Consider the following 15,977-nt stretch of genomic DNA (forward strand, 5'->3'; position numbering starts at 1 on the left):
ATGATAACTGATAACGATGGTGGTAATGGTGATGATAGTAGTTATAAATACCAAAGGCTGCCTAAGTGCTAAGAAACTGTGCCAATTTTTTTTTTAAACCTATATTATCTTTAGTAAGACCATGTCTGGTTCATTGGTATACTTTTTTTTTTTTTTTTTGTCCTACCTAGCTCTTACCTCAGAAAGATTTGTTGAATGAGTGAAAGATGAACAAGTAGGCCAATGGAGACAGAGTGAGGGTCTTGGTGGGGAGAATTATGTGTAGAATCTGCATTCAGTCTGCAGTGAATAGAGTAAAATGGGTCATTTGGATGTGAATTGGCAGACCCCATTTGAAAGAAACAATTTTGATCTGTTACATTTAAAAATATTTATTGACTTCTGTTTGCTACTTTCCTGATTGTATTTAGGTTAAATGACACCAGCTAGGAAGCTACAGTTTCCTGGAATCTTTCAGATAATTAAGCCTAAGCCTGGGTAAGGGGAGGGCACAGGATAAGACTGACAAGAGAAGAAGGTACTAGAGAGAGCAACAACCAAAATGATCTTGAGAAACATGCTTTTTGAGAGCACTGGAATGATTTAGGGGTGGGTACAGTGGAAGAGTGAGGTGGGAGAAGAAGAGTGTCTGGTAGATGTGCTCACTGTCTTCTTGACTGAGAATATTTAATAGGAAGAGTGGGAGCTCAGAGCTCCTACAAAGGCAGAACAAAGCTTCTTAGCTGACATTGTTTGAGAAATTGCTGGCAGGCTCTGGAATGCTTGTTTGGCTTTCTGTGGTGCTTTTGGTGTCCTAGGGTGCAAATAAAGGGGAGAGGCTAGTGTTAAAAACATTTTTAACATTTCTTTCTTTTTATTTTTTATTTTGGGACGGAGTCTTGCTCTATCGCCCAGGCTGGATGGAGTGCAGTGGCACGATCTCTGCTCATTGCAACCTCTGCCTCCCAGGTTCAAGTGATTCTCCTGCCTCAGCCTCCCGAGTAGCTGGGATTACAGGTGCCTGCCACCATGGCTGGCTAATTTTTGTATTTTTAATAGAGACAGGAATTTACCATGTTGGCCAGGCTGGTCTGGAACTCCTGACCTCAGGTGATCCACCCTCCTCGGCCCCCCAAAATGCTAGGATTACAGGCGTGAGCCACCATGCCTGGCCTTAACATTTAATTTTTTTTTTGTGATGGAGTCTCGCTCAGTCACCCAGGCTGGAATGCAGTGGTTTGATCTTGGCTCACTGTAACCACTGTCTCCTAGATTCAAGCGATTCTCCTGTCTCAGCCTTCCGAGTAACTGGAATTATAGGCACCCACCATCATGCCTGGCTCATTTTTCTATTTTAGTAGAGACGGGGTTTCACCATGTTGGCCACACTGGTCTTGAACTCCTGACCTCAGGTGATCCGCCCACTTTGGCCTCCCAAAATATTAGGATTACAGGCGTGAGCCACTGTGCCCAGCCAACATCTAATTTTTATGAGAGTTTTAAAGATTATAAAAATGAGACTCATCCAGTGGAAAAACATTTTTAAATCCCCACCCTAGCCTCTACAACACATTTTCCAGGGCTAGCCACTGTTAATAGTTTGCTACATATTTTTCCATACCTTCTGGTATATAAATACAATGATTTATTTTAAAAACAAAAATGAGATTATACTATACGTATTGCCTTAGTCTGACCTTTAAGAAATCTGGCCGGGCATGGTGGCTTGCGCCTGTAATCCTAGCACTTCGGGAGGTCGAAGTGGGCAGATAGCTTGAGCCCAGGAGTTCAAAACCAGGCTAGAGTGCACTGGCGTGATCTCAGCTCCCTGCAACCTCCGCCTCCCGGATTCAAGCAATTCTCATGCTTCATACTCCCGAGCAGCTGGGATTACAGGCGTGCACCACTATGCCCAGGTAATTTTTATATTTTTAGTAGAGACAGGGTTTCACCATGTTGGCCAGGCTGGTCTTGAACTCCTGGCCTCAAGCAATCCACCTGCCTCGGCCTTCCAAAGTGCTGGGATTACAGGCGTGAGCCACTGTGACTGGCTGCCAATATACTTTTTAATATGACACTTAAAAACTGGTAGACTAAACTGGGTATGATGGTGTGTACCTCTAACCCCAGATCCTTGGGAGGCTGAGGTGGGAGGATCACTTGAGCCCAGGAGTTTGAGACCAACCTGAGCAACAGAGCAAGACCCCCACTCAAAAAACAGAACAAAACAACAAACACAAAACTGCTAGACTAGGGAGGAGTCAAATTCTGTTTGATACTGACACTGGTGTAATCTTCAGAGATTAATTACCAAGTCTCCAACAGCCCCATCTACCCCCACTTTGGTAAAAGTGAGGTTTTAAAATCTAAGAATTTGGTTAAACCTTTCCAGTATCAGGAGAATTGTATCCTGCTTTTCCTGCTCTTCCTATTTCCCGACAAGTTGACATTGAGTAGAAAGGGCTGAGTTGTGTGCTTATCCTGGTCTTAATTTCACCTCTTTTTTCTGTTCTCAACCGTGCTTCATCCCTAGTGATTCCACGGAGTGACTGTGGTATAAGGAAAATCATCCTCTGCAAACTTACTTGTTTTCTTCACATTGCCCTTGAAATGATCACAGGGACACTGCTTCTTTGGCAGCCCAGAAACTGTCATGACTTTTCTTCTCGGGGCTCTCAGGAACCAATCTGAAACAACAGCACTGCTGCTTAGATGGGAGAGTTAATACATATGATAGGAGGGAGTAGGACGAAGCTTTAATCGCCATCTTCTGTGCCTTGAATTTCTACTGCAATGGGGTAGGAAAAGGGGTCAACACAGAACAGTGTCCATCCGGCTATTTGAATGCTTGTATTTCTGAGTTGTTTTTCCTGACCTGTTTGGGCAAGGGTTTGGTGGCAGGTTTGGAGGGTGCATCAGAATATCATTACTCCAAAGAATGAGGAGTAAGGCTTGGGTGTCTGCTTTCCAGTGGCTGCTTTCCCTTGGGGAAGCCATTTTGTCTCTCTGCTTTCAGTCTTACCTATAAGTAAAATAAGGCTGAGAATAGGATTCAGGAAGCTTTTGGAAGGCCAGGAAAAAATAAAAAGCCTTTTGGGCGGTAGCCCTGGGTTCTTTAGGAAAAGGATAAGGGGCAGGGGGCAGCCTGACATTGGCTGGCTTTCCCCCTAGACCTTGGAGAAGTCCAGTTTTTGCCTGAGAGTCAGGAAGAAAGCGGGCACGGGTGCTGCATGTGGCAGGTTGTGGAGAGGAGAATGGGTGAGGTCAGCTGAGATAACATCTGCATTGGTCTCAGAGGGGCCCAAGGGAGAGAGCTGGGGTCATGGTGATGCCATCGCTGTTGTTGATGCTGAGTTACTGACCTTTGCACTCACATTCTTGGCCGCCTTCCTGGAGCCACTTCCTAGAAGCCTGGCCTTGGTCCCTATGGCCTCTGGCGACCCCTGTCGGAAGGAAACAGGTCACATCCAGACACTGGAAAGGGAACAGAAATGATCCTCCCAGCATTGTGCTACCTAGGTCAGCACAGTTCCATTTTTCCATTTTTACTTCAAGAATCTAGGTTACTTTAAGAGACGAATATTTTATTTTTATTTATATTTTTGAGATGGGGTCTTGGTACGTTACCTAGGCTGGTCTTGAACTCTTGGGCTCCAGTGATCCTCCTGCCTTGGCCTCCCAAAGTGCTAGGATTATAGGCATGAGCTACTGTGCCCAGCTGAGGGGTATTTTAATCAATGAGGAATTGAGGTTTAAAATCCGGCCTATACGTAACCATATTAAAAAATTTCATGATTAAACAACATCTGGCCTAGGGAAAAGCGTAGCTGAAGGTAGGTGGAGAAAGAATGGCTTCTAGATGGAAGAGAGGATAAAAGGTAGGGCTTTGTCAAAGCCTCCCGACCTCTCCCCATACCTCACACTAAAATCCTCATGACTTAAAAGAGTAAGAGCAAGGAGGAGATTATTCCATAAACCAAGATTTTCCCTTGACCTCCAAGTTGCTGGGTTTGTTTGTTTGTGTGTGTTTGTTTTTTGAGACAGGATCTCACTCTGTCATCCAGACTGGAGTGTAGTGGTGCAGTCACGGCTGCAGCCTCGACCTCCTGGGTTTGGTTGGTCCTCCCATCTCAACCTCCTCGGTAACTGAGGCTTCAGGCATGCACCACCACTCCTGGCTAGTTTTTGTATTTTTTGTAAAGATAGGGTTTCGCTACGTTGCGCAGGTTGGTCTGGAGCTCCTGGGTGTAAGCGATCTGCCCGTCTTGGCCTCCCAAAGTGCTGTGATTATAGGCATGAGCCATCACACCCACCCCAAGTAGCTGTATTTGAATCCAGAGTCCCAGTTCAGCTATCAAATGATGGTATTTACCTTTGTTCCTCTGGAACAAATACATTCTTCTTTTGGCCTCTATCCGAGCCTGTTTTTATCTTCTGATTCTATCTTATCTCCATTTTTTGATACTTAAAATATTCCTATGACAGGCCGGGCTCGGTGGCTCACGCCTGGAATCCCAGCACTTTGGGAGGCCGAGGCAGGTGGAACATGAGGTCAGGAGATCAAGACCATCCTGGCTAACACGGTGAAACCCCCTCTCTACTAAAAATACAAAAAATTAGCCAGGTGTGGCGGCGGGCGCCTGTAGACCCAGCTGCTCAGGAGGCTGAGGCAGGAGAATCTCTTGAACCCAGGAGGCAGAAGTTGCAGTGAGCTAAGATTGCACCACTGTACTCCAGCCTGGGCGACAAAGCAAGAGTCCATCTCAAAAAAAAAAAAAAAAAAAAATTCCTGTGACAATCAAGGATGATGGTTTATAGACTTGAGATTCTCAAGTAAGAACTTGGCTCAGATGACACCTCCTTTATGGTGGTTTCTGATACTTCCTGTCAGAATGAATTATGCCTTCATGCGGTTCCTATTGTATTTGAATGCAGTTCTGTTATTGCACTGTAATGTTGTTGTTTGAAATCTTTTAGGCACTGAATTGTGTCTCCTGAAATTCACATGTTGAATCCATAACCCCCAGTACCTCAGAATGCCTGTATTTGGAGATAGGGCCTTTAAAAAGGTGATTAAATCGGGCTGTTATGGTGGGCCCTACTCCAGTCTGGCTGGTGTCCTTATAATAAAAGGAGATTTGGGCCGGGCGCGGTGGCTCACGCCTGTCATCTCAGCACTTTGGGAGGCCGAGGCGGGTGGATCACAAGGTCAGGAGTTCAAGACCAGCCTGGCCAACATAGTGAAACCCTGTCTTTACTAAAAATACAAAAATTAGCTGGGCATGGTGGCATGCGTCTGTAGTCCCAGCTACTCGGGAGGCTGAGGCAGGAGAATTGCTTGAACCCGGGAAGTGGAGGTTGTAGTGAACTGAGATTGCATCAACGGACTGCAGCTTGGGCCACAAGGTAAGACTTGGTCTCAAAAAAAAAAAAAAAAAAAAAAGGCCCTTATGAATGGGACATAGGCCAGGTGTGGTGGCTCTCACCTGTAATCCCAGTGCTTTGGGAGGCTGAGGCAAGGGGATTGCTTGAGGGCAGTAGTTCAAGACAGCCTAGGTAATATAGCGAGGCCTTGTCTCTACAAAATATATATATATATATATATATATTTTTTTTTTTTTAAAAGTAAGGTATCCTAGGCTGGGCATGGTGGCTCATCCCTGTAATCCCAGCACTTTGGGAGGCTGAGGCTGGCGGATCATTCGAGGTCCGGAGTGCAAGACCAGCTTAGCCAACATGGTGAAACCCTGTCTCTACTGAAAATACAAAAATTAGCTGGGTGTGATGGCGCATGCCACCTGTAATCCCAGCTACTGGGGAGGCTGAGGCAGGAGAATTGCTTGAACCCGGGAGGCAGAGGTTGCAGTGAGTCAAGATCATGCCATTGCACTCCAGCCTGGGCAACAGAGTGAGACTCTGTCGCAAAAAAAAAAAAAAAAAGTAGGAGGGATCCTATAGAGCTCTTTCATTCTCTTTCCACCTCTTGAAGATAAGAGGAGAAGTCCGCTGTCTGCAGCCTGGAAGAGGACCCTTGCCAGAACTCAGCTGTGCTGGCACCCTGATTTCATAGATCCAGCCTGCAGAACTCTGAGGAATAAATTTCTCTTATTTATGCCACCCAGTCTGTGGTATTGTGTTAATGCAGTCCTAGCAAACTAACATAAAATCTTTCTCCTTCACTAGACTCTGAACCATTGGCTCAATAGTCATTCAGCTACGTGGTTCCTGACACATGGTAGGCATTTGGTAAATGTTTGTTCAATACGTGGATGGATATGTTGTTTGGAGGGGACCCTTAGAGATCATATGGCTCAATTCAGGCCTCCTACTTCCCAGACTTCTGCCACACAGATGGAGGGGGTTGCGTCATTTCCCCAAGGGCTGCTTTTCCAGTGTTCTCATGTGCTGTTTTGAGTGTTATCAAAGTACTTTAACCTGGCATAGCCCCTGCCATGTAAACTTTTCTAACATTTTTACTCTTGCCTGACCTCTACTCCTAGTTCCAGAGAAAAACCACAGAATTTTAGGCCCTGAAGGAAATCCCGGAGATTATTTAATCGAATTCCTTAATTCTGAAGTATTTTTTTCAGTCTAAATGTAATTTAACTGTTGGAGAAAATTTTGAAAGTACAAACAGAGAAATTACTATTCTTACAAACTGTTGGTATTTTGGCATATTTGTTACCTGCATATGCTTTTTATACAATGTAGTGATAACCATAGAATGTAAACACATTCTCTTTTTCCATTCATAGGCATGTTGCTGTGTTATCTTTATAACACATTTTTAATGAATGCATAATACTCTCAATAATTATGTGTTCCAAATTATTTAACTGCTTTCCCATTGCTGAATATTTAGAAAGTTTTATTTTTTAGAAGTTGGTAAATTTCTTTGTTCTTATAACTGTTTTCCAAATTTTAGATTATTTTCTTGGGAGAGAGTTCCCAAAGTGGAATTACTGGGTCAAAAGTTAAGAATTGCTTTCAAAAGAGCTGTATTAATGTTTAAATTTTATTTTTTAATTATTTTATTTTATTTTATTATTTTATTTTATTTTTTTTTGAGACGGAGTCTCGCTCTGTGGCCCAGGCTGGAGTGCAGTGGCCGGATCTCAGCTCACTGCAAGCTCCGCCTCCGGGGATCGCGCCGTTCTCCTGCCTCAGCCTCCCGAGTAGCTGGGACTACAGGCGCCCGCCACTTCGCCCGGCTAGTTTTTTGTATTTTTTAGTAGAGATGGGGTTTCACCATGTTAGCCAGGATGGTCTCGATCTCCTGACTTCGTGATCCGCCCACCTCGGCCTCCCAAAGTGCTGGGATTACAGGCGTTAGCCACTGCGCCCGGCCAAGGGCTGTACTAATTTCATTAAATCACTATCTCCTTTTTTTTTTTTTAAGATGAGGAAACAGTCCCAGAGAGAGCAAATGAAATGCCCAAGTTCATAAAGGTAATGGGGACATATCTAGGGCTGAAACCCAGGTCCAGGATTTTATTTTATTTTTAGTGACCAGGGTCTTGCTATGTTGCCCAGGCTAGTGCAATAGCTGTTCACAGACATGATCACAGCACAGTGTGGCCTCAAACTCCTGGGCTCAAGTGATCCTCCTTCGTCAGCCTCCCAAGCACTACCACACCCAGCTACAGGTACAAGATTCTTAGTCTATTGTTTTATTCTGCACTGCTATATGACCCTAGTTTCACAGAGGAAACTGAAAATGAAGCTGCATGGTGCTATAGTATTATGTCTCCCAAACTTCAGACATTTTTAGACCATCTTTATGATTTTTTTCTATAGCTTAAACCACCCTTAGTATTATTTACTTCATGCTTTTTCTTTTTTCTTTCTTTCTCTTTCTTCCTTCCTCCCTCCCCTCCCCTCCCCCTCCCTTCCTCCCTCCCCTCCCCTCCCTCCCTTCCTCCCTCCCCTCCCCTCCCTCCCTCCCTTCCTCCCTCCCCTCCCCCCTCCCTCCCTTCCTCCCTCCCTCCCTCCCTCCCTCCCTTCCTTCCGTCCTTCCATTCCTCCCTTCCTTCCTTCCTTCCTTCTTTTTTTGACAAGAGTCTCACTCTGTCGCCCAAGCTGGAGTACAGTGTTGCGATCTCGGCTCCCTGCAACCTCTGCCTCGCGGGTTCAAGCAATTCTCCTTCCTCAGCCTCCCAAGTAGCTGGGATTATAGGCACCCACCACCCATGCCTGACTAATTTTTGTATTTTTTTTTTTTTTTTTTGAGACGGAGTCTTGCTCTGTTGCCCAGGCTGGACTGCAGTGGCCGGATCTCAGCTCACTGCAAGCTCCGCCTCCCGGGTTTACGCCATTCTCCTGCCTCAACCTCCCGAGCAGCTGGGACTACAGGCGCCCGCCACCTCGCCCGGCTAGATTTTTGTATTTTTTTAGTAGAGACGGGGTTTCACCGTGTTAGCCAGGATGGTCTCGATCTCCTGACCTCGTGATCCACCCGTCTCGGCCTCCCAAAGTGCTGGGATTACAGGCTTGAGCCACCGCGCCCGGCCAATTTTTGTATTTTTAGTAGAAGCGGGTTTTACCATGTTAGTCAGGCTGGTCCTGAACTCTTAACGTCAAGTGATTACAGGCATGAGCCACTATGCCTGGCCACTTTATACTTTTTCTTTTTTCTTTTTTTTTTTTTGAGGTGGAGTCTCACTCTGTCGCCCAGGCTGGAGTGCAGTGGCGGGATCTCAGCTCACTGCAAGCTCCGCCTCCTGGGTTCATGCCATTCTCCTGCCTCAGCCTCCCAAGTAGCTGGGACTACAGGCGCCGTAGTTTTTTGTATTTTTTAGTAGAGACGGGGTTTCACTGTGTTAGACGGGGTTTCACTGTGTCTCGATCTTCTGACCTAGTGATCCGCCTGTCTCGGCCTCCCAAAGTGCTGGGATTACAGGCTTGAGCCACCGTGCCCAGCCTTATACTTTTTCTCTAAATAAATTTATTTTGCAAAACGTCCTCATCCTATGCAATATTATCTGTGAAATTACAGGTTTGATGTATGCTTAGTTTTTTTCCTAACATGCATTAAAATAAACACAGAAGTATTAAAGTAAAAAGAAGCTTATTTACATTGCACCTAAAATCAGTTTTGGGAACCACTGATACAGTGGCATAAACGTACACTTTATATCCAGATAGGCCTGGGGTCAGCTATTGGCTCTATCACTTAACTATGTCAACTTGGACAAGTCACTTGGCTTCTATGATCCTCGATTCCCTGATTTGTAAAAGGAGGATGGTAAAATCCTCCTCGCAGAGTTGTTGGGAATAAGTGAGCTGCTGTGGGAGCTCAGTGCCCAGGCGGGTGTTGAGTACATGATGGTTATCATTGTGGTTATTGCTGTGGAATTTTGGTTATTTTCCAAAGAGAGTGTCTATGCTGGAATATTGGGCTTGTGGCTTTCTGCTGATGTCGATGTGTAAATAAGTTACTTCCACTTGTTAGGATTTATGGTGCATCTGTCACTATTTTCATTTCCCAGATCCACTATATACTTGCTTTGTGATTTTGGACAAAGTTGTGTAACTTTTCTATGCCTCATTTTCCTAATTTGTAAGATGTGGTTAATAATAGTACAGTAGACCTTCCTTATCCACAGGACTCCCAAGATACTTGAAGTCTCAGATAGTACCAAACCCTATATATATATATATTTTCTACACATATACACTTATGATAAAATTTAATTTATGAATTAGGCACAGTAAGAGATTAACAATAACTAATAGAATAGAACAATTTAAAAAATATACTGTAATAGGCTGGGGAGGGGGCTCACGCCTGTAATCCCAGAACTTCTGGACACCAAGGCAGGCAGATCACGAGGTCAGGAGATCGAGACCATCCTGGCTAACACGGTGAAACCAAGTCTCTACTAAAAATACAAAATAGTAGCCGGTTGTGGTGGCGCATGCCTTTAGTCCCAGCTACTTGGGAGGCTGAGGCGGGAGAATGGCGTGAACCCGGCAGGCAGAGCTTGTAGTGAGCCGAGATCACACCACTGCACTACAGCCTGGGTGACAGAGTGAGACTCTGTCTCAAAAAAAAAAAAAAAAAAAAAAAAAAAAAAAAAAAAAAAATATATATATATATATATATATATATATACTGTAATAAAAATGATGTGAATGTGGCCTTTCTCTCTCTGTTTCTCAAGATAACATAACAATATTTTGGGGCCACAGTTGGCGGGTAACTGAAACTGCGATTAAGTGGGGACTACTGTACATGAGTGTGCGTGTGTGTTATTTCCCAGCTCTGACCACTAGAGGGCCTAGAAGCACCAGCGCCTGCTAGCAATGGGCCTATCAGTCAGTGCCCATGGTCTGTAAATATCATTCTCCCATGAAAGGAACTAGGGCTTCCAGGAAAAATAGCTGATCCAGGGCTGGGACAGAAAAACACAAGAGGAGCCCGAAGCTTCTTGTGGTGTCAGAAACGAAGGAACTGCTCAAAAAATGATGGAGACATGTCTAAAGGTCATAGAAGCCAACTGGAAGGAGTTCCCAGTGGCCAATTTTGGGACAATATGAGCAACATAATAAATAATGATAGTAATGGATTCCAACCCATAAATACTCATGAGTCCATGCTGATATAAATAAATAACTGAACAAATAAATAAGGAAGAAAAGGCTGGGCATGGTGACTCACGCCTGTAATCCCAGCACTTTGGGAGGTGGAAGTGGGGGAATCACTTGAGGCCAGGAATTAGACACCAGCCTGGCTAACATGACAAAACCCCGTCTCTACTAATACAAAAATTAGCCGGGTGTGGTGGTGTGTGCCTGTAGTCTCAGCTACTCAGGAGGCTGAGGTGGGAGGATCGCTTGAGCCCAGAAGGTGGAGGTTGCAGTGAGCCAAGATCACACCACTGCATTCCAGCCTAGGCAACAGAGTGAGACTCTCTCAAAAACAAACAAACAAACAAAAAACAAAAAACAAAAAACAAAAAAAGAAAGAAAGAAAGAAAAAGAAATAACTCTTTCTTATGGCAGAATTCCGATTAGATAAATGTAGAAGGAACAATAGAAGTAGAAAATCACTATTTGTCCAATACCACAGTAATAATTCTTTGTAGGAAACAATCATCCATAGATTCTAAAAATTAATGTTAAAAGTATGATGATGCTGTTAACTGGTGAACAACAAGAAAAAAAAGTATGATGAGAAGAAACAGGCTGTTTACATATTTCCAAAGTGTTTCTCTGCAAGATACTTATTAATTACAATGAGACGAATAGTAACCTTACAGTAGAGAAACCTGGCAGACACCACCTGAACCAAGTGCTTAAAGTGAACCCCATCAGTAATGAGAGATACCGACATCCTGGGGCTCTTGCTGGGATGTCCAGAGAAGGATACATCACTTCTGAAGTATTCTTGCCTAAAATGCGTAGCCGGAAATATCAGACAAACCCATATTCAGGGAGCATTCTACAAAACAACTGGCTAGTACTCTTCAAAAGTGTCAAGGTCCTGAAAGAGAGGGAAAGACTGAGAAACTATCCCAGGTTGGAGGAGACTTAGGAGATCTGACATTTTATTCAGTGGGATCCCGAATTGGAGTCTGGAGCAGAAAAAGGACATGAGTGGGACGATTAGCAAGATTTGAACATTTGTAGATTAGTTAATATTATGGTATCAATGCTAATCTCCTGGTTTTAATAATTGTATTATGGTTACATAAGATATTGTTTGAAAACAATTGGATGAAGGCTATACTGGAACTCTATTTTTATAATATTTTTCAAAGTCTGAAAAATGAAAAGTAAGAAAAAGTAAGAAATGCATTAGATTTGTGAGGACAAATGAGATAAGTGTGAAGTGCTTAGAACAATGCTTGTGATATAGGAGTTCTTAATGTGTCTGATATAAGTAATTTTATAATTAAATAATATTACAATTAATGAATCTGTTATTATAAGTAATTTATTTCCTAATGACCTCATATATTCTCACTTATTTTTATTTCCCTTAACCCTGTGAAAAGCATATTGAGCATGTATATGATTAAGAGATAAAATAAGATTAGACTTTATTCTGAGATTTATTTTGGGGATGGAGGAGCTATTATTTCCTTTAGCCACTAAGTAGCTCAGACTCAGGCCTACATTGCAAAACTTCGCTTGGCTGGGAAACAAGGCTTGAGCCTGGCTGCCACCCCCGCGACGTGGTTTGTGATGGTGCCTCCTGGTGGCACAGGGAGCTTTCCCCAGTTCCTCACCCTTGTCCTTTAGGAGCGACTTAGAAATTTTACTCAGTCCGTTTATTAAACCCTTTCTAGGTCACACTGCGGATCATTTAATCTTCACAAGTGTGTGTGACAAGTGGTATTTTCTTCATTTTAAGATGATAAAACTGAAACTCAAAAAGTGAGGCGACTTGTCTAGGGTTGCCAAGTGTGTGGCAGAGTCAAGATCTAGGTCCCCCTGACTTCCAGGCTGAGTGTAAAGGTCTAGGTGAGTCTAAAAGTGTGGCCATGCAGAGAACTATTGGTGTAGAGCAGTGGTTGTTGACCAAGGGTGGATCCCCCTCCGGGGACATTTGGCGATGTCTGGAGATATTTTTGGCTTCCATAATGGGTTTGGATGAGGGAGAGGGGAGGCTGCTATTGGCGTGTAGTGGAGAGATGCCACGCGGATGCTGCTGAACATCTCACAGTGCACAGAACAGCCCCCACTGCAAGGAACTGTTTAGCCCGAATGTCAGTAGAGCTGCTATGAAGCCCTGGTTTGATTTAGAAACCTGAGGATGCATTCTTGAGGTTATCTAATGTTCGCTGAGTACTGAGCTGAATAGCGTGAGGGATATGGAAACAGTGCACCAGTCCGTGCCACCAAGTAGTTTGCAGCCGACGCAGGGGGTAGAGGCAGGAAAGGCACATGAGGCCCGTCAATATAAGGCAGCAGATGATGAGTGCAAGAAGAGAGTGTTCAGCAGGGCTAAGCTGGCTCTCAGGAGGGAGACCACATACATGTCTGCCTGTGAGAGGAACTGAAGGAAGCTGTGGAAGGTGGTTTTGAGTTGGGTGTCTGAGCAAAGTTGAGCTGATGGGAAAGCACAATACATGTTCAGCGAAGAGCAAACAGGTTAGTTTGGGTGGAGAATAGTATTTTTTAGTGAGTAGAGGGAGGTACACTAGAAAAACAGGTTGGGACTAGAGCTTTGAGTTCAGGCAGAGGACTGTAGCATGGGTGTCTGTCATAGTGATGGAAAAGTCTTCCCTTTTGGAATAGTGGTCTAGGCCCTAGGGCTATGGGGCTTAGCAGCTTCCAGAGCACTCTCTCTACAAAGGAAGAGAGATGTTGGAAATTGGAGTGGAGAAGGGAGAATGCCTCCTGATTTTAGGACCAAGTTGGTGCTGAGTATGCAGCAAAGCCATTTCACCTCAAAGTGGCCTTTGGGGAGATGGTGCTCACAAGCAGAAATATACATGGGGGTCAGGTCTGTTCTTCGTGGTTGCTCTGTGAAGGGCTGGGCCACTTTATAGTGAAAGCTGGAGCAGATTTGCAACCCCTAAGCTAAGGTCTGCTTCCCAAAATGTGAGCTGTTACAGCAGGGCTTGCTACGAATAAAGCTTCAAATATGGACACTACCTGGTGACAGGCTTTTTCTAGTTTATTTCATTACCAGTAAATAGCATTAAGACATGTTGGTGGCATTCCGGTGCACTGTAAAGAATATAAGCAAGGACTTCCTGATCTTCTATAAAGGTACCATTGCCTTCAACACCCTCCCACCACCATCATTAAGTTTAGCCATGATAATTATGTTACTCTTTTGGAAAAGGGTTGGGGGAGAAGACATGGGAGCAAATCTTTGTTGAGCTAGTATATATATACATACATACATACCTGTGTGTGTGAGGAGGATCAGCTACAATTACAGATATTTTCTTTTTTTTTTCTTTTTTATTTTTGAGACGGAGTCTCGCTCTGTAACTCAGGCTGGAGTACAGTGGTACCATCTTGGCTCACTGCAGCCTTTGCCTCCCGGGTTCCAGCAATTCTCCAGGCTCAGCCTCCTGAGTAGCTGGGACTACAGGTGCGTGCTACCATGCCTGGCTAATTTTTTGTATTTTTCGTAGAGATGGAATTTCACCGTGTTAGCCAGGATAGTCTCAATTTCCTGACCTTGTGATCTGCCCGCCTTAGCCTCCCAAAGTGCTGGGATTACAGGCATGAACCACTGCGCCCGGCCAGTTGCAGATATTTTCACATACAATATCTCATTTAACTCTGTCAACATCGTTTGGGTGTAAGTACAGTTTTCTGTTTTTTGTAAAGGAGGAAACTGGCATTGAGAAAGGCTCACTCACCCCAATACCCCACAGCTAAGAGAAGCTGCATTTTGATGTGTCTGTGGCCTGTTTTGCCACATTTCCTCCCCTCATTTTCCCCTTCATAGACAGTCTTGTTTACCTGGATTCAGGCTGCTAGAGACCATGGACATCAGCATCAATGGCAGCAACAGGAGGAAGGAAGAGATTAGAACTTTCATTGCAACGGTTGGTGCAGCTGTTAAGTTGCTTGAAGAGTATAATGGAAGGTTCCCTGTTGGAGGCTGCTGATCTCTGGGGATGACTCAGGTCAGGGTACTCAGCCTGGCGGTCTATGCTTTAGTCCCAGGCCAGCGTTCCCATTTGAGGGCGAGAACAGGTGAGGTGACGCTGTTTTGCTCTTAGGTAACAGATTAGACCATGTGCTTTATGGGAATCTGGGAGGTGAAACTGGTCAAACAAAAGAAATGCAGCATTCTTAAGAACATAAGAAGGTGACTGATAACTTGGCAGCCGTGCCAGTTCTCTCCTGTACTCTTTCCCGCCTCCTCACACCCCAGTGCCTCATGATTTCTTCCTCAAACCTTTTTTTCTTGCTTGGATTTCCTTATACCTTTCAGTGACCCTCTCTATCTGAATATTTGACAGGAAAGTGGCTGCTAAGTGTTGGTAGGCGAGACTTTGACAAGGTCTCTTTCCCCTCCTGCTCCCATCCTTTTAAAAATATCAGCAATAGTAGTGTTGTTGCCTGGGAAGTTGCCCTGTCCTCTCTCTGTTCACAATTCCCTTCAATTCTGTAGCCACATAAGGTAGCAGCAGAGCAGGATCTGGGACAAGAGGCAAGCTCCCCTGCCCAGAACACCGCCCCGGAGCAGTGGGTGACACCAGGCCTCCTTGTGTGTCCATCAGGAAGGTGGCCATGGCTTAGCTGTTCTGGTCTAAAGGAGAGGGAACTGGGTTGGGGGAAGAGACCTCCAGAGCTGCAGGTCCCAGAGGGTTTGAGAAACAGGAGCCACAGAAGGGAAGGAACCCTGAAGTGTGTTTGCCCAGCTGCTGGGGCGCCTGGCTCCAGCACTTCTTTGGAAATGGCCCCAGGTCAAAGAAGAAAGGTAATAATACTCGAAGTAAACATTAGGGGCATAGAATATCAGCACTCACGAAACTTGACATTTATTTGAGACTTTAGGAAATGTGCGCAAAGGGAGAGGAGAGGCTGGGCTTGAATGCTGGGTGATATTCATGGGGGCTGAAGGGAAGGCAAACAAGGGAGCCCTCCCTGGAAGCCTCCAGGCAGGAGTGAGAACAGGGGGTGTGACTTTGTTTCCCTGAGAGGAGGAAAGAGGAAAGGCATGAGTCAAAGCCCTTTGCTTTTGTTTGACCATTCTTTTTTCTCCACGTTTTCAAATTATCTCGGCCTGTTGACTTGTCACAGAGTTGATTGTGGACTTTGCTACTGCAGTGTTTATAAAGCACTGCAGGGGCCAGGGACTGCTAGGACTGAGCCTGTGTCCAAGTTGAAGGCTCAGGCTGGGCCTAAGCTTGTTCTGATGCAAATCACGGATGTGGTTTCTTTCTGGAAAATATAAAAATGGTCTCTGCCTTCAGGAGGCTCAAGTCTAACCAGGGACATGACATCCATTTCATAAAGCCCAGAGATATGAGTGCAGTCATCTCTCCAAGTGGCAAGAGTGCAGGGGGACTGAGAGGGAC

General features: G+C 44.7%; 1 protein-coding gene and 1 long non-coding RNA gene across 2 annotated transcripts in view; one reads left to right on the forward strand and one right to left on the reverse strand.

Annotated features, from left to right (window-relative positions):
* The window catches only part of LOC126941812 (uncharacterized), a 215,212-nt gene that overhangs the window by 5,700 nt on the left and 193,535 nt on the right, over positions 1 to 15,977 (forward strand). The window lies entirely within an intron of this gene.
* CXCL17 (C-X-C motif chemokine ligand 17) lies at positions 358 to 14,725 on the reverse strand. The gene is made up of 4 exons (XM_050768570.1): positions 14,410 to 14,725; positions 3,342 to 3,422; positions 2,565 to 2,666; positions 358 to 793 (listed from the first exon to the last, which is right to left on the reverse strand). Exons 1-4 carry the CDS (start codon positions 14,486 to 14,488, stop codon positions 696 to 698), a joined length of 360 nt encoding a protein of 119 aa, XP_050624527.1. The 5' UTR covers positions 14,489 to 14,725; the 3' UTR covers positions 358 to 695.

The sequence above is a fragment of the Macaca thibetana genome, chromosome 19, assembly GCF_024542745.1.
Source record: "Macaca thibetana thibetana isolate TM-01 chromosome 19, ASM2454274v1, whole genome shotgun sequence".
NCBI classification, from domain to species: Eukaryota; Metazoa; Chordata; class Mammalia; order Primates; family Cercopithecidae; genus Macaca; species Macaca thibetana.

Bases quoted from the DNA above. Each gene is read 5' to 3' on its own strand.
- CXCL17 (XM_050768570.1), bottom strand. From the start codon at position 14,488: ATGAAAGTTCTAATCTCTTCCTTCCTCCTGTTGCTGCCATTGATGCTG. The intron at 3,423-14,409 runs GTAAACAAGACT...TCCTTCCGACAG, and splicing joins CTCTAGCAGCCTGAATCCAG to GGGTCGCCAGAGGCCATAGG. The intron at 794-2,564 runs GTAAGTTTGCAG...TTTGCACCCTAG, and splicing joins GGGCAATGTGAAGAAAACAA to GACACCAAAAGCACCACAGA.